This window comes from Eumetopias jubatus, unplaced genomic scaffold (assembly GCF_037043125.1).
Source record: "Eumetopias jubatus isolate StellerSeaLion01/CBP00866 unplaced genomic scaffold, mEumJub1_p1.0 scaffold_10, whole genome shotgun sequence".
NCBI classification, from domain to species: Eukaryota; Metazoa; Chordata; class Mammalia; order Carnivora; family Otariidae; genus Eumetopias; species Eumetopias jubatus.
The window spans coordinates 101,895,880-101,918,741 of NW_028274816.1; the positions used below are offsets into that span (position 1 = coordinate 101,895,880).

Consider the following 22,862-nt stretch of genomic DNA (forward strand, 5'->3'; position numbering starts at 1 on the left):
AATACTTGTCTTTTTTTCTGGAGTTGATACTTTTATTTTTAAAAACTTGTTTAGTTTTCTTATACCTATTGCCAACTTCCCCCAAGTGTTCCAGCAGGTTTCTCAAATGCCTGGCAGTTTGCCTCAAACGCTTAAAACACATTGGCAGTCTAGTCTTTATGTTCTTGGCAATCACCTCCACCCCCCACCCCCCCCCCGTCCTGCTGCAGTCAAGTTCTATGTTGGAGTCCCTCTTTCCCAGATCCCATGTCTTCCTCTTTCTTTTTTTTTTTTTTTTAAGATTTTATTTATTTATTTGACGGAGAGAGACACAGCGAGAGAGGGAACACAAGCAGCGGGAGTGGGAGAGGGAGAAGCAGGCTTCCCGCTGAGCAGGGAGCCCAATGCGGGGCTCGATCCCAGGACCTAGGGATCATGACCTGAGCCGAAGGCAGACGCTTAACGACTGAGCCACCCAGGCACGCCTGTCTTCCTCTTTCTAGCTTTGCTACTTCATTTGTTGAAGCACATATTCCAGTAACATGCTATCGAGAAAAGGTGCATGGAAACTCAAGTTTTTGAAAAGTTGAGTATCTGAAATATCTTTATTCTTTCTTTGCACTTGAATGATCATTTGAGCATTGAATCATTTGTTCATCATTTTGAAGGCATTTTGGCTCAATTATTGGCTTTAAATCCTTCAGTGTTTGTGTTGAAAGTCCAATGCTGAGGTGCCTGGGTGGCTCAGTGGGCTAAGTGTCCAACTCTTGGTTTTAGCTGAGGTCACGATCTCAGGATCGTGGTGTGGAACCCCGCTCAGTGTGGAGTCTGCTAGGGATTCTCTCCTCCCCCTGTCCTCCAGCCCTCCAATAGATAAGTAAATTAAACCAAAAAAAAAAAAGAAAAAAGTCTGATGCTGTTCTGATTTCTGATCCTCTCTGAGAGACCTAGTTCTTCTCTCTGGAAGCTTGTATAACTTATTTATTCCCTCTGTTAAAATTTCACAGGGTGTGCCTTAGTGTGGGTCAATTTTTATTCATTGAATTGGGTAGTAGATGGCCCCCTTTCAATCTGGAAAGGGAAGTTCTTACTCTTTATTTGATAATTCCCACCTTACCCCTTTTCCCTTCTATTTTTCTGGGAATCCTCTTGGTCAGAAATTGAATCTTCTGGACAGATCATCGGAGTTTTGTTTTGTTTCCCCTCTGCTTCTATTTTCCATCTTTTTTGTTCTGGAGTATATTCTAGAAGGTTTCCTTGGCTCTATCTTTCAATCCATCTACTTAATTTTAAATTCTGGTTGCCGGTTTCAATTTCAGGAGCGCTTTTTCACTTGTCATTTTCTTCATCTTCATTTTCATCCTAATCCTGTTTAACATGCATAAATTGTCTCTCCGAAGATACTATTTATAGTTTTGTGATATTTTTGTTTTGTTTTGTTTTTTAAGTAGGCTGCATGCCCAGCATGGAGCCCAACCCAGGGCTTGAACTCACGACCCTGAAATCAAGAGCTGAGCTGAGATCAAAAGTTGGTTTCTTAACTAACTGAGCCACCCAGGCACCCCTAGTTTTGCAAAATTTTTATATGCTCCTAGTATTCTCTCGGATTCCTCTCGTGTTCATCCCTCTCTACCTCTTTCTGTCTCTCTTATGTTGGAGGTTTTCTTCAAAAGTGTATTAATTCTTAGGGGCACCTGTCTGGCTCAGTTGGTAGAGCATGAGACTCTTGATACTGGGTTTGTGAGTTCAAGCCCAAGCCCCATGTTGGGCTTAGAGCTTGCTTTAAAAAAAAAAAAAAAAAAAGTGTAGTAGTTCTTATTTCTCAGTTCAGGTTGGTCTTCTGTGCCTGTTGGGCTTCACTGTGGGGTGACTGGGGAAAGCCCTGGCTCCTGGCATTCTGGGAGCTGATGTATGTAGCTTCTTACCTAATCTCTGTTGTTTTAGTTTAGTGATTCTCTTGTCCTCAGCTGTGTCTGGTTTCCCCAGCTCCGTACTTGGCTTTCTCCAGACTGAGTACTTTTCGTCTCCTGCAGGTTCAGAGAGAGGTAGTTATTTGGAAAAATCTCAATTATACAAAATTTTCAACCAGCTCTCTTCTTTTCAGCCAAACCTTTCATCCAAACCTGCCATCAACCATACCTACTCCCTGTAACTTTGAGCTTTTGGAGGGTCATACACATACCTCTGGTTGGAAATCCCTCTGCAAGCACTTACTATTCAGTTTTCTCAGCTGTGTTAGGTCAGTGACCCTGTCTCCACTTGCTGGATTCCAGAATCTATTGACATCTTTTGTCCACTGTCATATCATTTCCCATTCTTTGTCCTTGTGGGTTTATACCCATTGCCCCTGCTTTTGCATCACTTTAGTAAGCTTTTGAGTCATGGTTAACCAGGAGATCTGTCATGTTCTCCTGAGCTCTTCTGTGTTTGCACATGCTATTCCCTCTGCTGGGACTGGGTACCCCTTCCTCCGTAGCATTACCACCGGTCCTTGTAAAGGATCGTCCTTCCCATGTCACACCATTCCATTTACGTGTAGTTATCTTGTTACATGTCTGCTTTTCTTTCAAAACTGTACTTTGTTGACACTAGGGACCAGACTGCATAACTCCCAGGAGCACCATTTGCCTTGTTTTGGAGTTACATTCCAGCGGTACCCCCTAAAGTTGTGTATCCCTCTTGCTCTGGTAGGAACTATGAATTCTCCAGTTTGGTGTCCCCCACAGCTTGGCAAAAGCACCTGGTAAAAAGGCACTCAGGTGTTTAGTGAACCAGTGACACCTCTACATGAGGCCACCTAAATGTCACAGGTGGGCCAGAACACCTGTGGGGTGGGGATGTAATACCTACCAGGGGGACCCTAGTTAATAAGGCGATGTTGTATATGTGAAAGTTGGTAAGGGAGTAGATCTTAAAAGTTCTCATCTCAAGAAAAAAGCATTTGTGAGTATGTGAGGTGATGAATGTTAGCTAAACTTGTGGTGATCATTTCATAATATATACATGTATCAAACCATTATGTTGTACACCTAAAAATAATGTAGTGTTATGTGTCAATTATGTCTCAGTAACACTGAGAAAAAAGGAAAGGAAGCCTCTGAGAAATGCTGTATTTGGTTTCTGTGCATTTTTATCTAGTGAGGTCACAATTATGTGATACTTTTTTTTTTTTAAATCCCAACAACAAAATAATTCTCTTTGAGAGAATAACAAGTATGACCCTCTTTTTCTGCCTGGATAGATGATTTTTCTCTTTGCAGTCACATGTCTTTTCCCCTCTAACCACATTTTTCCAGTTATAAAGTTTACGGCTCAATGCACTCCTTGCCTCTTAAGTCATAGTGTGGTGGAAAGACCGTAAACCAAGTCAAGAGGTTGCCCTTTTGGATATTATTCCTGATGCTCACGTCAGTCTGTTTCCATGTCTGTAAAGTGAGGAGGTTGGATTTTATATATTTTAAGAGGTCTTAAACAACAACGATCACAAACATGTTTTTTGTTAGTGAGTTTGAGTCCAAATGTCTTGAGGGTAAAGCATTGAAAAGCAGACGATTGATTTACTGTGTTAAGAAGTTTGCTGTTGGGGCGCCTGGGTGGCTCAGTCGTTAAGCATCTGCCTTCAGCTCAGGTCATGATCCCAGGGTCCTGGGACCGAGCCCCGCATCGGGCTCCCTGCTCAGCGGGAAGCCTGCTTCTCCCTCTCCCACTCCCCCTGCTTGTATTCCCTCTCTCGCTGTGTCTCTCTCTGTCAAATAAATAAATAAAATCTTAAAAAAAAAAAAAAAGTTTGCTATTGACTCTAGGTTGGGTCTTAGACCTTTTACTTTGGGAGTATCTCAAAATAAAATTACTCATCCAAGTGGTTTTATGTTTTATGAGATTCATCATTTCAGTGTCTACCCATCAATATTAAGTCAGGGCGTAATTTCTTAGATTCCCAGATTCTACCAAAAGGCACATGTCATGAAATATCTTCTTTTAGATGACAGGGTGCAAAAGTCTCATTATTGCAATTTAAGGAGAAACAACTGTACTTTATATCAGTTTAGCTTTTTATTTTCTTAAGATTTTTTAAAATTTATTTTCTTAAGTAATCTCTAAGACCAACGTGGAGCTCAAACTCAAATCCCTAGTCACATGTTCCACCAACTGAGCCCACCAGGAGCCCCTTGCTTTATATTTAAAAACATTTTTCTTTTGAGGCTTAACATTTTAATATAAATTCTTCTCGGGAAATGTTATATATTTGGTTGTCACTTACAGTAAATCTGTATGAATTATTGCACCTGTGCGCTCATGCTGAAGGAAGACCAGTGGTTAATTAGCTTCTTAAGGTATTTCAGGCTTCTCTGTGCTAGAAGTATGTTACAGATTTTTTAATTATTTTTTATTTTTTGATTTATTTTTTAATTAAAAAAACTATTTGAGAGAGCGCAAGTGGGAGGGTGAGGGAGGGGTGGAGGGAGAGGGAGAGAGAGAGAATCTCAAGCAAACTCCATGCTGAGTGCAGAGCCCTTAATGGGGCTTGATCCCACAACCCTAGATCATGGCCTGAGCCGAAACCAAGAGTTGGATGCTCAACTGTTGGAGCCACCCAGGTGCCCCTGTTACAGGTTTTGTTTTTTTTTTAAAAAAAACTTATTTAGGGGCGCCTGGGTGGCTCAGTCGGTTAAGCGTCTGCCTTCGGCTCAGGTCATGATCCCAGGGTCCTGGGATCGAGCCCCGCCTCAGGCTCCCTGCTCCGCGGGAAGCCTGCTTCTCCCTCTCCCACTCCCCCTGCTTGTGTTCCCTCTCTCGCTGTGTCTCTTTCTCTCAAATAAATAAATAAAATCTTAAAAAAAAAAAAACTTATTTAATTTACATTCATTTAGTCAACAAATATTTGAGCATCCTCTAGGCACTGGGGAAGTAGCAGTGAACAGAAGAAGGCCTTTGCTCTGATGGAGCTTACCTCTCTAGCCAGTGGTGGTGGAAGGAGTTAAAAAAGAAATACATGGTGTATTAGAGGGTGCTGAGTACCATGAAGAAATATTCAGCAGGGGTAGATACGCTGTCTTCAGTGAAGTGATGCGAAGGGGTGTTTGTGCAGAGGTCTGAATGACGTCAGAGAGCGAGCCATGCAATAGTCCAGGGAAGAGCTTTCCAGGCAGGCATGGTGTGTTTCAGAAGCAAAAAGAGGACCCGTATGAGCAAAGGGGAGAGCGGTGGGAAAGGAGGTCAGAGAGGTCTCCAGAGGCAAAATGGGTCATGTGGTGGGCTGAGGTAGGAGTTTGGACTTTTTTTCTGAGTGGGGTTTCGAACAGAAGAATGGGATGGTGGGACTTCTATTTTGAAAGGATCTGTAATGTGGAGACTGGACTGTGGCAGGACTAGAGTGAGAGCACTAAGACCAGTTAGGAATTTAGCACGTTGGTGGCAGCAAGGTAAGAGGTGGCAATGGCTCAGATTAAGATTGTAGCAGCAGAGGAGATGGTGAGAAGTGCTCACATTCTAGATACATTTTCAAGGTAGAGCCAACAGGACTTGTTAATGGATTGGATGTTGGAGGGAAGAGGAGGAGAAGAGAGATTGGAGTCAAGGCTTATTTTAAAGATTTTTAGCCTTTAGCCCGTGCAAAAATGGAGTTGTCATTTGCTAAAATGGGGAAGTTGGCCAGGAGAGGCCTTTAATGAGGGGGTTGGTGTGAGGTACATTCAATTTGAGCTCCTCGGGCGCCTGGGTGGCTCAGTTGGTTGGGGGACTGCCTTCGACTCAGGTCATGATCCTGGAGTCCCGGGATCGAGTCCCGCATCGGGCTCCCTGCTCGGCGGGGAGTCTGCTTCTCCCTCTGACCCTCTCCCCTCTCATGCTCTCTCTCAAATAAATAAATAAATAAATCTTTAAAAAAAAAATCAAAGAAAAAAATTTGAGCTCCTCATTAGACATCCAAGTGGAGATGCTGAATAGGCAGTTAGGTATGACTCTGGAGCTCATGAGAGGGGATAGGACGAGGGATGTAAATGTGGGGATTGTCAGTGTGTAGATGTCATTTTGAAGGAGGGGGATTGGATCAGTCACCTAAAAAGTGAGTGCGCAGAGGAAAGAAGAGATTTACTATTAAAATAGTTTTAACAGTGGGACGCCTGGCTGGCTCAGTTGGAACAGTATGCGACTCTTGATCTCAGGGTCATGAGTTTGAATCCCATGTTGCGTGTAGAGATTACTTAAATAAATAAAGCTTTAAAAAATAAAATAATTTTAACAGCAAATCCTTTTTCTTTAAACTACGCATTCTTTTCTCATGGAAGTTAGACTCTCTGTGAAGATGATATTCTATCACTATTTAGTAAAAATGCAATAAACCAAATGCAATAAACCCCTCAGATTCAGGGGCACAAAGCAGCAACCATTTTATTATGCTCACAGATGCTGTGGGCAGAAATTCAGATAGGCACAGCAGGGGTGGTTGCCTTTGCTGCACAGTGTTGGGAAGACTTGAACATCTGGGGCAACCATCATCTGGAGCTGCTTCACTCACATATTTGATGCCTGGGCTGGGATGAGTCAAAGGCTGATCTTAGCTGGGACTGCAGACCAAGTGCTTCCATGTGGCCCCTGGTGCCTTGGGCTTCACACAGGGTGTTGGCTGGGTTCTAGGGAATGAGCCTTCCAAGAGAATCAGGAGGAAGCCTTGGAAGTTGCCTATCGACACTTCTGTCTTACTCCGTTGGTTGGAGCAGTCATGGCCTTAGCCAGATTCAAGGGGAGGAGACAAAGACCTCTTGTCTCAACTGGAGGAGTATTAAAGAAATTGGGGCCATGTTTTATAACCACCACAAATACCCTTTGAATTTGAGGTTCTGCCCCCAAACCATAGTTACTTTGGAGGAAGGAGTTCCAACACAGGGTCCATGGATATGTGTTCTCAGCCCCAGTTGTGCATTGCTGCATGCTGAGTGACCAGGATTACCTTAATATCTCTTTTAGGGAGAGTGACCTGAATAAACTTGGGAAAAGGTTCTTGCTTCTGTCCAGTAAGTGGTGAGCTATATTATGGGTCTGTGATACTGAGATTTAGAAATTTAAGTTCCCTTTTGCTGGTTTATTTCAATTTCATGTCTTTGAAGAATATTAATAACTTACTAGCGTTTCAGATCAGTGGATGTTTTTTTGACTCTTATTTGGGATTTTTCCAAAGATAAAATATCTGCAGGCTTCTACCAGCCACTTGCTCTTCTCTTTTCAGTTGCCCTCAAGCCTGGAAATTTTGACATGATGTTCGCTTGCCCAATCTACAGTTGTTTCTCAAGGGTTATATTCCTTCTGTTTTAAAAAGTTGGCAGCCTGGGTGATTCAGTTGGTTAAGCATCTGCCTTTGGTTCAGGTCATGGTCTTGAGGTCCTGGGATGGAGTCCCACATCGGGCTCCCTGCTCAGCAAGGTGTCTGCTTTTCCCTCTCCCTCTCCCTCTATGCACTCATTCAAATAAATAAATAAAAATCTTAAAAAAAAAAAGTTGGCGGCCTACCTCTGATTCCTGTGAGGGTGAGGCCCTCAGCATTTGCACATTGGAAGGATGCTTTGCTTCTCTCCAGAAACAATTCTAGATAACCAGTTATCCAGGGTAGAGCTGATCTTGTTTCCTTGGATACAGTTATAATATTCATGTCCTGCTTTTCAGTATTGTGGCCATCGGTAGACACTTTTGCAATGGGAGGTGGTATTTATGTCTGTGTGCAAATGTGAGGAGAGGAAACTAAAGGAAATGTTCATTTGGCATCATCTAACATCCAATCGGAAGCTCTAACTCAGAATGATACATGAGGGTTGCCAGCTGAGAACTCCTCACATGGGGAAGGAATCAAAGCAACCAGAAAAATTTTGACATGACGCATGTGTAAGTGCTGTGGATGTTCAGAGTTAAAGCAGTGACCATACCAGAGGTGGGGTTAGGGAAAGCCTTTCTAACAGAGACAGTAAAGGGACATAAAGTGCCACCAAGGGGAGAAACACTTTGGGCAAGAACATCCGCTAGAAGGGAACAGAGGCTAGGGCTTGGGGCGGGGGAGGAGATAAACGGACCTGAAAGTCATCTTGAGGCCGGAGAGAGGAGGAAGGTGGCAGAACTGGCTCAGGAGTTGGGGAGCCTTAGCCAGGGGTAAAGATTTGGGATTGGGCAGTGAGAAGTTAGTGTATGCTTTTATGCTTGGGGAGTGCTGTCTGTGATTTTACTCTTACTGAAAGGTCCCTGAGGGATCATCCTTGAATTTTTCCGACAGCAGAACTGAAGTTAGTCAGTTAGTCTGCTCCTGAGAGTAATTCTTCCCAGATGCGGTGTCCTCATCTGGGACAATCTGGCTGATTCAATAGAGTGGTAACGTCCCAGTGGTTTATTCATTCAGTACATGTTTTTGGAATCCCAGTTGTGAGCAGGGCACTGAGCTGGATGCTTCGGGGGTGAGGAGGAGAACACGTTACTGAGCAACAGCCAAGGAAGGCTCTTCCTGGCCTTGTGGAGCTGGCCCCCAGCCGAGTGGTTACAAGTGCAGGTTATGGAGTCTCGGTGCTCAGTGCCGGTGAGGGAATGGCGACAGAGAGAGGACCCTGGGAGGGAGGCCTCGGTGTTTTGGAGCAGCTGGAAGAAGAGCAGGCTGGTGCCCGCTGAGGCAAGAAAGGCCGAGCTCACCAGGCCATAGGTCACACACTAATAACACTTACAAACACTTACGTCCTGCGTCTTAGGTCCTTTGTGCACATTGACTCATTTAGTTCTTACAGTGAACCTGTGAGGTAAATCCTGTTTTCTGCGCTTTTTCACAGGTGGGGAAACTGAGGCACAGAGAGGCTAACTGGTTGGCAGGTACCCACTCCCCTACACCTAAGTGGTGGCGCCTGGATCCATCCTCGAGGCACAGCACCATTCTGCCTTGATTTTGCATATTTTGGTTTTCAGCCTAAGAACAATGCAGAGTCATCAGAGGGCTGTGAAGTAGGGGGGTAGCAAGATCAAGCCTGTGTCCTAGAAAGGGCTCTCTACTCAAACCGTGGAAAATGGACTGGCAGGAAGCACAGATGTGGGGAGACCACTAAATGCTCTTGTCATGGCTCTGAGCTTTCTGGCTGGCTTTCTTTTCCCGTTGACTCCTTTTCTGAGGGGAGGAGAACGGGAGAGTTGGGCAGTTGGCATGCAAGCCCCAGACCCTTGTTGTTAAATATCAAAGTGCTACTTCCGCTGCAGCATTTATTCTTGGGTCGCAGCAACCTTAATGTCTTGAGGGAATGGAGCCTGATAGTAATTTATGGACTGAATAGTCTCTGGAGGCCATCCAGCCCAGGGGCTCTCCCAGTGTTGGAGGTACCGCTGCGACGTTTCTCAGGGTGGACATTTAACCTCCATTTGAACACCAAACCCAACAGGAGCCTGGGAGGTTGTTCCTTACTCCTCCCTTTGTCTGAGTCCCCTTTGCCCTTCAGTCACCAAGCCCCATCATAGCTCCCTCTTCCATCTCTGGAAGATGTCCACCTCAGAACAGCTCTGGGGCTGCTACCCAGCTTCCGGCCACCGCCAAATCTCACCTTGATTATTGCTGCAGGAGGGATCTTTCTGAAATGTCAGTCAAATTGTCACCAGTCTGCTGAAACCTTTTCAGACTTCCTTGTTATCCCTGGTCCTGTGTTCATATTTCTTAGTATGGCTTACACAGAAGCCTTCTCCAGCCTCATCTCATGCCATAGTCTTTATACAGTCATTGCAGTGTGGTGCTCCATTACACCTGCCTGGGCCGCATCCCTGGAGATTGTTATTCAGTATATCAGGAGTAAGGACCAACATCTGGCTTCTGAAAGCCCCGCTCAGGTGATCCTGATAATCCGGATCCTGATCTCCGCTCTCATTCCAGGGTCCTCAATCTGACCACACAGTTAGCATCGTCCGAGGAGATTTTAAATACCGAAACATGGGTCCCTCCCTCAGCAATTCAGATTTAACGAATCTGGTTTGATTTCCCAGGCATCTCTACCTTGAAAGAAAAAAAATTGCAGCCAGGATGGGGTACCTCTGCAAGCAGAGGGAGTACTCCAGAGGGCAAAATCGGGGGTAGGTCTTATGGGGAAGCAGATTGATTCTGGAGTGTTTCGCCCTTTCATGTACAGATCTCCATGTATTTGAAGAGCTGCTCTTCAAATTATCTTCCCCTCTCCTAACCACACTTCCTGTTCCCCAAGCCTTCTTGCTGGGCAAAATGTTCAAGTTCCCAGACTCCTCACACCCTGATTACCGCTCTTCCCTGAATATGTTTGTTTTTTAGTCACGCCATTTAAATTGATATGTTTAGAGATCCATTCTAGATGTGAGCCTAGTTACAGTGGGACGGATAGCTTCTTTAATTCAAACACTGTATGTGGCTGTTTAAAATGCCATAAGATCAGGGCACCTGACTGACTCGGTAGAGTATGTGACTCCTGATCTCAGGGTCATGAATTCAAGCCCCATGTTACTTAAAAAAAAAGCCCCTTACTTAAAAAAAAAAAAAAAACACCAAAAAACCCATAAGATCACATTGGCTTGATGTCATGATTGATTCATGGGCTACTTAAAAATCAATGAAAACTCCCACTCTCGCTTAATGGTTAAGAGCAGGAATTCTGAAAACAGACTGGATTAGGATTCCAGCTCCATGACATTACTACCTGATGACTTTGGGTGGATCACTTAAAATTCTGTACTTAGGTTCCTCCTCTGTAAAACGGGGATAAAAATGTATCTATCTCATAGGGTTGTTGTGAGGATGAAATAAGGAAAATATGTCAAGTGCCTGGAAAATAGTAAGTGCTTTATAAATATTAGTGATAATCATTAGTTATTTGTCCTGCTCTTAAACCAAGGTTCTTACTTTCCATCTTTTTCTTTCATTTGGGTATCACTTAGTGTTTTTCACCTTTAGTCTTTTTAGGACCTGGAGCTATCCTTAGGTGAACTGCCTGTGGAGATACTTGATCGGAGCACTACCCAACCCTCCTGTTCTCTCTTCCCCTTACACATACACACTAAATCACAGCATTACAAACTTCCTCCCTCAGGAGACGATACAAAGACCCATTAAAATGCATGCATTTTACATGGCAGGAAAGCTGAGTTTATCATTTACCATGGTTGATCTGATGAATTAATCTGTTTCCCTGGGCATTGAGGAAATGGATTTAGCATAGAAGTACCGATGAAAGGAATGCTGTGGGAGGAAGGAACAATCCAGCACTACTAGGCACCCAGCACCACCTAGGAGAGATGCTGTATATCCATTATTATTATTATTATTATTAACTTTTACAACAGTCTTTCAAAAGAGTGATACTTCCCCATTTTACTGAAGAAAAAGCCTGTTCAGTAGTCAAGTAATGTCCTTAAAAGAAATAGCTGAAAAATGGCAGGCAGGGTTTGGACCCAGGCCCATGCCCTGTGAACGTCTCTCCGGTGTCCTTGGCCTCACACCACCCTGCTTCGGTGGAGCGTGTCTGGTCGGGGTAGTGGAAGTGTCACAAAATGGGGAGGCCATGTGACACACCAATTTGGTCTGTTTTGTGGTTTTTATCTAGAGCTCAGACCTGTTCTCAACCAGCTTTAACCATAAGCTGCGCACTCAGTAATTGACAAGCTCATCTACCTGTGTTACTTTCAGTTTAGAAGGAATTATGTTTATATTGTTGCTCCTTTAATCTGAAATATTTGTGCCAAATATGGTGCCTATGCCAAATCAAGTATGGAGAATACGTCAATTTTTTAAAGATTTTATTTATTTATTTTGAGAGAGCAAGAAAGAACGTGAGTATGAGAGCATGAACAGGAGGAGGGGCAGAGGCAGAGGGACAGAGAGAGAATCCCAAGCAGACTCCCCACTGAGCGAGAAGCCCAATGCAGAGCTCAGCCCCACAACTGTGAGATCATGACCTGAGCTGAAATCAAGAGTCAGATGCATAACCAACTGAGGCACCCGGGTGCCCCGAGAATACATCATTTTTTTTTTTAAATTCCTTAACACTATTAGATTTGACATAATTGGAGACCTTGACAATTCATAGTTCACAGAATCCTTTTGGATAGCTGGAGGAGCACTAGATTCTGAGTAGTTCTTGAAGTTTTGTTTTTAAGACCTTTTTTTTTTTTTTTTTTAGGTAGGCTCCAGGCCCCGTGTGGAGCTCAGTATAGGGCTTGAACTCACAACCCTGAGATCAAGATCTGAGCTGAGATCAAGAGTCGGACGCTTAACCGACTGAGCCACCTAGGTGCCCCATTGTTTGTTTGTTTGGTTTTTTTAAGATTTTATTTATTTATTTGACAGAGAGACAGCAAGAAAGGGAACACAAGCAGGGGGAGTGGGAGAGGGAGAAGCAGGCTTCCGCTGAGCAGGGAGCCCGATGTGGGACTCGATCCCAAGACCCTGGGATCATGACCTGCGCCGAAGGCAGACGCTTAACGACTGAGCCACCCAGGCACCCCATGCCCCATTGTTTTTTAAGATCTTGACTGTTCTTCATGGGTTAGAGCCCTAGATCTTTTTTCCTTTTTGCTGTTCACATTCCTGGCACTATTTATCTCTTAAAGTTAACTGTGAATCTGATACATTTTATTCCCTGTGTTTCTGGATATAGATTAGATAACTATAAGAAGGTACTGCTAGTGGTAAGACCTTATAGCATATTAGGATTTAGAGTAGAAAAAATAAGGTGCTTGGCACAAGATTCTTTAACTCTACCAAGAGTTAAAGTGAGATAAGAGGAGGTGAGGGATAATAGACTTTTGGGTTGAGAATGTTCCAGAGTGTCATTAAAAACTGTCCTTTCTCGGGGAGCCTGGGTGGCTCAGTTGTGTCCGCCTTTGGCTCAGGTCATGATTTCAGGGTCCTGGGATTGAGCCCCACATCAGGCTCCCTGTTCGGTGGGGAATCTGCTTCTCCCTCTCCCCCCTGCTCCTGCTCGCTCTGTCAAATAAAATAAATAAAATCTTTTAAGAACTGTCCTTTCCCTCACTTATCTGAGCTCTACTCCCCAGCAATTTAGTACTTCGTCCATATATTCAATTTTGCCACATTAGGAGGGAACTATAATTCATGTTCCCTTATATCTCAATGTCCATTTTTACAAGGAAGAGTTGGTTTCTGACTTTAAAGCAAATCCTATTATTTGTAATTAAATATATTTGAATATTACAATAACTATAGTTGGATTGGGTGCTCAACTGTTAATATTTTCTCTTCTTAGGAAATCAAAATTAGATTTATATATAAACTTCCTATTATAAAGTCAAACACCTGGTCTTAAACCTTATAAAGTACTATTTGGATTTGTAAGCAATAAAAGTATATGTTTACTATACAAGCATACTTTTTTTTTTTTAAAGAGAGAGAGAGTGAGAGAATTTAAAGCAGGTTCCACACCCAGTGTGGAGCCCCACGTGGGGTTTGATCTCACAACGCTGAGATCATGATTTGAGCTGAAAGCAAGAGTCAGACACTTAACCAGCTGAGCCATTCAGGCGGCTCCCCCAGGCATACTTATTTTGAATTATCTTTTTCTAACTTGAAATTCTAGAGTCTTAATGTTTAAGGTAATTATGAATGGTTAAATTATCAATGGTTAGGGGCGCCTGGGTGACTTAGTCAGTTAAGTGTCTGCCTTCGGCTCGGGTCATGATCTCAGGGTCCTGGGATCGAGCCCCACGTCTATCTTCCTGCTCAGTGAGGAGTCTGCTTCTCCCTCTCCCTCTGCCCACCCCCACTCATGCTCTTTCTCTCTCTCTCAAATAAATAAATAAAATCTTTAAAAAAATTATCAATGGTTAAATAGTTAAAACTGTAATATTTAAATATGGGCTCCCTGCTGTTCATTATGCCTTTTGTCGTCCTACAATGAAAATTTCATGAAGGTTGAGTGTCTTTCTGTAGCATTAATTGCCTTTTACTTTTCTCATTTTTTTCCTCCTTCCTAATTTACTTTATGGAGCTTGCAAATCTAAATAATTTTGTGGCCCTCGATGAGATTAGCAGGATTAGATTGAAAACACTAATAGAAACCAAATAGCTGTTTTGTGGGCTTTGAACAAAAATATCTTTTCATAGAAAAGTGTTTACTATAGGGTGCCTGGGTGGCTCAGTTGGTTAAGCGACTGCCTTCAGCTCAGGTCATGATCCTGGAGTCCCAGGATCGAGTCCCACATTGGGCTCCTTGCTCAGCAGGGAGTCTGCTTCTCCCTCTGACCCTCTTCCCTCTCGTGCTCTCTGTCTCTCACTCTCTCTCTCTCAAATAAATAAATAAAATCTTTAAAAAAAGAAGTGTTTACTATATATTAAACTTTAAAAAAAAATTTATTGGAGAGCAAGAGAGAGCGCACGTGTGCATGAGCGGGGGGAGGGGCAGAGGGGAAGCAGACTCCCCGCTGAGCAAGGAGCTCCATGCTTGACTCAATCCCAGGACCCTGGGATCATGACCTGAGCCGAAGGCAGACGTTTAACTGACTGAGCCACTCAGGAGCCCCTATATATTAAGCTTTAAAAGAGAATATAAAGCTATAAAATTACTATGATCCCAATGTTTTAAGATTTTTTTTTTTAGGTAATCTCTGCACCCAGCATGGGTCTTGAACTCACAACCCTAAGATCAAGAGTTGCATGCTTTCTACCGACTGAGGTAGCCAGGCAACCCTAACATTTTAAAAGAGATAAAATATATGTATACACTCTGAGATAGATTAAAAGGAATTACATGGACTTCTCATTTGTGGTTCTGGAGAGTGGGATGGTAAGATATGGGTGATTTTATCTTTGGGGGCTTTTTTTCATATTTTTCCAAATTTTCTATAATGAACATTATTACTTTTATGATCTTTAAAATTTTCTTCTTTCTTTTTTTAAGATTTTTATTTATTTATTTGAGATGGAGAGAGAGAGAAGGCACAAGCAGGGAGGAAGGCCCTAGGGAGAGGGAGAAGCAGACTCCCCGCTGAGCAGGGAGCCTGATGCAGGGCTTGATCCCAGGACCCTGAGATCATGACCTGAGCCAAAGGCAGGCAAAACCAACTGAGCCACCCAGGTGCCCCTAAAAATATCTTCTTAAAGGGGTGCGTGGGTGGCTCAGTCAGTTAAGTGTCTGACTCTTGCTTTCTGCTCAGGTCATGATCTCATGGGTCCTGGGATCAGTCCACGTCAGGCTCTGAGCTCAGCGAGGAGTCTGCTTGATGATTCTCTCCCTCTGCCCCTCCCCCCCCCAAATAAATAAATCTTTAGAATATCTTCAGGGTGCCTGGTCGTAAAAGGACTAATTTCTATAGAAATTAGTGCAAGACTATTTCTGTTACTTTGTACTTTGGGTGCCTTAGTCACTGGGCCTTTCCTGACAGCAAAGAGGGGCTTAGTAGAGGCAATAGATAAAATATGGCTTTGTTCTATTTATAGTATAGGTATTTCTAATACAAAGTATGGCTAACACCCAAAGGAGAATCATGTGATAAGGTGGAACAGAAATTATCTTTAGATCACTTTCTGTTCTGGATTGTTGTATGCGCCAGGGTTTTGTCTCTCTCCTCACTTTGGCCCCTCACTCCACCGTGCCTGTCGTAAATCCACTAGTGCATGGATGTAAAGTACAATCTTAATTTAAAACGAAGTTTTATGAAATGATGTAATGAATCCCTTTTGTAAGGGGCCCTGATTTGTGTTTCTCAACACATCTCTTGGTTTCCTTAGAATGCAGTATATAAATGAAAACTGTGACTTTGGACAGACTTTTTAGTGATCTTTACAGTAATAAGTTCCCCATCAGACAATAAGCTGTTTGCTTTATGACTTGTTGGTAAGTTATCCCCAAGGGGTTGAGAAATTCCTGTTTTGAAAAGTCCGGAAAGTCTTTGGTGACTTGCTGTTTCATTTTTATTTTTCTTTTCTCTAAAGTTGTAGAAAACAGGATCACACTTACATTCCCTTTATATGCTACCATCTGCTGTCTGCTAACCTAAAGTTAGCACTCACCTCTGCAGACAGTTAAGCCCAACGTCATGCCCTAAGCCAGCCCCTCTGTGGAATGAATTCATTTCTCTTCTGTGCACCCAGAATTGTACTTGGCATTCAAATTGCGCAAATCATTTTGTGTCCTGCGGTTCAGTGAAAGTGGTTATTAAATCACAGGCTTAGCATTATTTTGGAGATAAAAAATACTTTAGTTAGAACTTCAGTGGAGTTCTTTAAATTAACTTGTAATTTGAAAAAACAGAATTGAGATTGTGAAATACGGTAGGCTCTTGTAAAACTTTTTCCAGTAAAACAGTGGCCACAAGCTAGTTGGCAATGGTTTTCCTAGACAGTTTGGCTAGTGATCACCTAAGGATATAGAGTTCTTATGAAGAGCATTTGGGCTGATTGCCCTGTGGCTGCTATTAGTTAAATGTGGTTTATAGCTGAGCAGCCTGTAAGAAAATCATCACTATTTGACTCTTTGCTCATCTTCTCCTTGAGACTGCTACCTGCCTTTTGGCTTTAATTTGCAATGATTTCTTTAAAATATAGGATAGCTATTACAATGTTACCTACAGTGATTAGACTAAGAAAAAATAGAGCATAATGCCAGTCGTTTTTGGTACTTTAATTTTACAGAAAAAACTAGTAACTGGTTTCTGGTTTAAGAAATGACAAAATTGGGGCACCTGGGTGTCTGAGTCGCTGAGACATGACCGACTGCCTTCGGCTCAGGTCGTGATCCCAGGGTCCTGGGATTGAGTCCCGCGTCGGGCTCCCTGCTCCGCGGGAAGCCTGCTTCCCCCCCCCCCACACTCCCCCTGCTTGTGTTCCCTCTTTTGCTGTGTCTCCCTCTGTCAAATAAATAAATAAAATCTTTAAAAAAAATGACAAAATTATACTACTTACTATCCCCTTTGTGTTGTTCCCCGCCCCCCAACTAAAACCAAAACAGAAGACAACAGAAAACCCCTTTGAGTTATGGACTAGAAATGAATTAGACAATTTTCAACAACTTGTAATTTTTTATTGGTTTGAAAATGCATATATTCGTGTGTGACCCCCAATGTTCATCTCTAGTTGAACAGGTGTAGTGGGATGTTGCTTTATGGTTCTAATGTGGAACTTCAGGGAGTGGATTGTGATGGTTCTACATTTGTATCCAAGATAAGCAATTAAATAACTAGTCTGTTTTTTTATTAATATATAACACTGGACTTTATTATAAAAAGTAGGTGTCTAGGGGTGCCTGGCCGGCTGTTGGTGGACCACATGACCCTTGATCTTGGGGTTGTGAGTTTGAGCCCCACGTTGCAGGTAGAGTGTACTTAAAAAAAAAAAGTAGGTATCTCTTTCTTTAAATCCTTTATTAGGGGAATCATAGCTTTTGGTTACATAAGAGAGGCAGTGTCCAAAAAAACAGAAAGCAAGTCACATACGTAATGTTAAATTTTCTAGTAGCCACGTTAGAAGAAGTAAAAATAATTGAGTGAAATTAATTTGAATAATATATTTTATTTAACTCAGTATATCTAAGATATCATTTCAATGTTAATGAGATATTTTACATTCTTTTTGTGTGTGTGCTAAGTCTTCAAAATCCAGTGTATACTTTACACTTACAGCATGTCTCAGTTTGAACCAGCCGTATTTCAAGTGCTCAGTAGTCACATATGGCTAGTGATTACCATGTTGAATTATGTAGGTCTAGAGTTGGGGCATATTTGTATGCAGTAGCATCTAAATACATTGACATGTTATGTAGATTTCTATGTGGATCACATCCTGAGAAACGTAAGGTGGATCTTCATACTTCTAGCCTTGAGGCAGATTTTAACTTGGCCTTAATGTGCATATTGTAAGAGAGTTCTAGTGGCCTTTGGGTTTTTTTTTTAAGATTTTATTTATTTATTTGTCAGAGGAGAGCACAAGCGGTGGGGGGTTGGGGGGCGGCAGGCAGAGGGAAAGGGAGAAGCAGGCTCCCCGCTGAGCAAGGAGCCGGATGTGGGACTCGATCCCAGGACCCTGGGATCATGACCCAAGCTGAAGGCAGACTCTCAACCAACTGAGCCGCCCAGGCGTCCCGGCCTTTGATTTCTTATTGAGGTAATACACACCATGATTGTAATGCCTCAGCTACCACTTTCATTCCAGCCAGTGTTTAGTGTACATGTACCACTCACTGCCCAAGCAGCATCTGTCCTGGGGCAGGTTGGTCTTGGGGGTAGTGAGGGCAGGTGCAACAGCAAAGGTGTGGTAGCTGAAAATGTTTGGGAGGTGCCTAAGCGGAAGGAAGACATTGTTTTAAAAAAAAATCCCAAGTACCACCTCTAATGTTGGAAGACTTAGTTTATTTATGGAAACATATTGGTCTGAGGGGGGCAAACACCTCATTCTGACATTCTCATTTCTTTGCTTTATCGGACTTCTAAAAAAGATTTTATTTATTTATTTGAGAGTGTGCACGACTGGGGGGAGGGGCAGAGGGAGAAGCAAACTCCCCGCAGAGCAGGGAGCCCGATGTGGGACTCGATCCCAGGACCCTGGGATCATGACCTGAGCCAAAGGCAGATGCTTAACCAGCTGAGCCACCCAGGCGCCCAACTTTATTGAACTTTTTCACCAGTGCAATTTAAGCCCATGAGGAGGGAAATGCCTCAGATCTGTGCTGTAAGTGTAAAAGTGCACACTGGATTTAGAGAACTTAGTACCAAAAGAAGAATGTAAAGTATCTCATTAATTTTTGTGCAATTACATGTTGAGGAGATAACATTATATTTAAGTATTTTAAGCTTTCTTTTATTATTATTTTTTAAAGTAGGCTCCATGCCCCACGTGGGGCTTGAACTCGTGAACCCAAGATCAAGAATTGCATGCTCTACTGACTGAGCCAGCCAGGTGCCCCATTTTTGGATATATTGGGTTAGGTAAAATATGTCATTAAAATTAATTTACTTGTTTCCTTTTAGTTTTTTAATATGGCTACTTGAAAATTTAAGATTCTGTACGTGGCTTGCATTACATCTCTGTTGGATAGTTGCTGCCTTAGGTTGTTCATTATTCGGTGTAAAAGACCACTGGGAAGGTACTGCCTGTGCCTTCCTGAACGTGTGCGTGAGAGCTCGGCCAGGTGATGGCACCTTTGCAGCGGCAGGCGGGGTCTTCTGTGTGTGTCCCCGCCGAGGACGAGGGAGACCTATAGCACAGGGTTCTGTACGAAAACCTGAGCCTGAACCACTTAGCTGCCATTACACTTGCTGCTTTGAGAACAGAAGGCCTGCTGGTTTTGTCACCAGTTTGCTCCATACTTTTTATGAAAGGAGCAGTTATGAGGGTGCCTCTTCTCACCTTCTCTGAGAAATAAATCAAGAGCTCTAGATAAGTGTACGTGTTTGTGTGCATTCAGTCTTTCATTCAGTGTTCTCACAATCCCAGAGAATCATCTCTGGATACTCTGATCTGTACATATATTAGTCTTTGGCTATTACTCTTAGTTATTTTGACAAGTTCTTCTGACTGGTCTGTATTGATATTTCTGTGACCAAGCTATTCACAAAGAAGAGGAAAGGTGATCAGAGAAACCAGCATTTCTCTGGGGTATTTGTGAGCTTTGGGACAACTTGTAGGACTGGTATTTAGCTTCTCTTCTTTCTCATCCCCAACTGAGAACTTTTATTTTTTTTTTATTTTTTTTTAAAGATTTTTATTTATTTATTTGAGAGAGAGCACAAGCAGGGGGAGTGGCAGAGGGAGAGGGAGAAGCAGGCTCCCCGCCGAGCAGGGAGCCCAATGCGGGACTCGATCCCAGGACCCTGAGATCATGACCTGAGCCAAAGGCAGATGCTTAACCGACTGAGCCACCCAGGCGCCCCTCAACTGAGAACTTTTAAAGATTATTTATTTAGGGGCACCTGGGTGGCTCAGATGGTTAAGCGTCTGCCTTCAGCTCAGGTCATGATCCTAGGGTCCTGGGATCGAGCCCCGCATCGGGCTCCCTGCTTGGCGGGGAGCCTGCTTCTCCCTCTCCCTCTACTGTTCCCCCTACTTGTGCTCTCTCGCTCTCTCTGTCAAATAAATAAAATCTTAAAAAAATAGTAATAATAAAGATTATTTATTTATTTATTTATTTATTTGACAGAGAGAGAGAGAGACAGTGAGAGAGGGAACACAAACAGAGGGAGTAGGAGAGTGAGGAGCAGGCCTCCCGCGGAGCAGGGAACCCGATGTGGGGCTTGATCCCAGGACCCTGGGATCATGACCTAAGCCGAAGGCAGATGCTCAAAGACTGAGCCACCCAGGCGCCCCCCAACTGAGAACTTTTAAAAACAAAATTGCTTTTGGGCACCTGGGTGGCTCAGTTGGTTAAGCGACTGCCTTCGGCTCAGGTCATGATCCTGGGGTCCCTGGATGGAGTCCCGCATCGGGCTCCCTGTTCAGCAGGGAGTCTGCTTCTCCCTCTGACCCTCCCCCCTCTCATGTGCTCTCTCTCTCTCACTCTCTCTCTCAAATAAATAAATAAAATCTTTAAAAAAAAATTGCTTTTCATTGAGTGGGAGAATCCCAGGCAGGTCCTTGCTTATACGCTTAAACCTGTATTCTTAGAATTAGCTCTGTCTTCCCTAAACAGCCACATCCCACCTTTTGATCTTACTCTAGGTTTGTTATCTATACCTTCCAGTTCACCCTCTTAGAAGGGGGGTTAGGGTGGAAAGAAAGGAGCTGACATTTGTTGAGCATCGTTGTATGCCATGTACTGTGCTGAGTTCTTTAGAAATATCTCAACAGCCACGAGAGATGGGAATGATGGTCTCTCTGTTTTAGAGATGAGGAAGTGGAAATCTGGAAGTTAAGTTATTTTTCAACTTCACATACATCTGGTAGATAATGGATCCTGGAACTTGGCAGATGCCACGCCCACATTGGCATCCCAGTGGAGGAGAAGCTGTGTGATGTGCTTCCAGAGGCAGAGACTGCGGATGTGTCTTGTGTTGTCAACTAGGAGAAACACAGGATTCTGTCCCAATCACCTTTTATCCCTAATCACAGACCTGATGCCTGTATTGGGTAGATGGGGTGTTTGTAGGTTGTTTCCTCCTACTAAGGCTCACAGTGACCATATGGACACTTTGGTTTGCAGTTGGGACCCCGATTGCCACAGGATGGCCCAATGGAATCAGCTACAGCAGCTCGACACGAGGTACCTGGAGCAGCTTCATCAGCTGTATAGTGACAGCTTCCCGATGGAGCTGCGACAGTTTCTGGCCCCTTGGATTGAGAGTCAAGACTGGTAAGTCCTTCCTGAGAAACTCCCCAAAGTGTCAGGTTTGGGTTTGAGTCAAGAGACATAACCTGTTCTAGCTTAACTCTGTGCTATTTCATCAAAAAACTTAATGGGTATAGGGGATGGGGTGAAAGAGATCAGGAGATAAAGAGGTACTCTCAGTCTCGTGGAAACGTTTTCTACAGTAGAAGTGTGTGCGGGCAACTGTCTTTTGGCACCTGGAACAGCAGCCTGCTTGGTGGTAAGATACTTGTTTTTGTTTTGACTGAGACAGAGACAGCAAGAGCAGGAACACAAGCAGGGGGAGTGGGAGAGGGAGAAGCAGGCTTCCCACTGAGCAGGGAGCCCGATGCGGGGCTCAATCCTAGGACACTGGGATCATGACCTGAGCCGAAGGCAGATGCTTAACGACTGAGCCACCCAGGTGCCCCGGTGGTAGATGTTTTGAAGGCTGATTTGGATCTCGTTTCCTTGGCGAGATCCTCTGTGTGTTCTGACACTCCAGGGATGTGCTACAAATATTTTTTAACTCAATGAGAGTTCTCTCATGGGTAGAGATTTGGGTCCATAATTCTGATTCCCCTTTAATTAAAGGAAGGAGACACAGAGTAAGAGAAATAGACTTGTTCGTAGAGGAGATAATGGCCCAGAATTCCAAGGACCATTTCCTTCACTTTTTCCCCTTCTTTCTTAGAGAGAGAGAGCAGGGAACAGGCAGTGGGAGAGGGAGAGAGAGAATTTTAAGCAGGCTCCACGCCCAGTGCGGAACTGACATGGGCTCCATCTCACAACCCTGGGATCATGACCTGAGTCGAAACCAAGAGCGCCCCTTTTTTCCCTTCATTTTAATGTGTTCAGATCCACCTATTAATTTTCATTTAATGCAGGCCTATGACCTAGTTTTTCTAGAATTTGGTAAGGGGCCAGGGAGGTGAGTCAGAGATGATGGAGATGGGCCATCCCAGCCTGGGTTTGCTTATTTGCTACTAATAATCTGACTCCAGACTGACTGAGAATTTAAAAGCAAAACAGCATGTCTGTCCACTTCACTTGAATATTTTATAAGTATAGACTGTGGCAGTGGCTAAGAGTATCTGGAATAATTGTTAATAATCATTGAATTCATGATACTTCATATTGCTGAGGAAGGTGAATCCAAAGTGATGGGTGGGTTAAAGCATCAGGTTTGTCTTGTTTTCTTCCCTCCTTGATGGTGATTTCTACGCGTGCGTGTACGCATATGCCGATGTGTGTAGGTTTCAGAATCGTTCTGTATCCTTCTTCCTTTTCCTAGGGCATATGCGGCCAGCAAAGAATCACATGCGACTTTGGTGTTTCATAATCTCTTGGGTGAGATTGACCAGCAGTACAGCCGTTTCCTACAGGAGTCAAATGTTCTCTATCAGCACAATCTACGGAGAATCAAGCAGTTCCTTCAGGTGGGATCAGAGACTGCCCCTGCAGAGTAGGGTGTTAGCTTTCTGTCCAGGAAGTATTTCTTTTCTCATTGGCCTAGGTAATGAGATCCTATCTTGTACTTTAAATCAAAGGAGAAATTATTAGCCCTTCCTCAAACCTCTGTATACCCATCCTTGAGCATCATTATCTGAAATCCACTTCTTTTGT

At 43.5% G+C, this 22,862-nt stretch overlaps 1 protein-coding gene across 4 annotated transcripts in view; it reads left to right on the plus strand.

Annotated features, from left to right (window-relative positions):
- STAT3 (signal transducer and activator of transcription 3) overlaps nucleotides 1–22,862 on the plus strand; it is a 69,916-nt gene that overhangs the window by 18,628 nt on the left and 28,426 nt on the right. For all 4 annotated transcript variants that reach the window (XM_028093951.2, XM_028093954.2, XM_028093950.2 and 1 more), the window contains exons 2-3: nucleotides 21,093–21,242; nucleotides 22,531–22,675. In XM_028093951.2, the coding sequence (XP_027949752.1) occupies nucleotides 21,115–21,242; nucleotides 22,531–22,675 (273 nt within the window). In that variant the 5' untranslated portion in view covers nucleotides 21,093–21,114. The remainder of the gene's footprint in view (nucleotides 1–21,092; nucleotides 21,243–22,530; nucleotides 22,676–22,862) is intronic.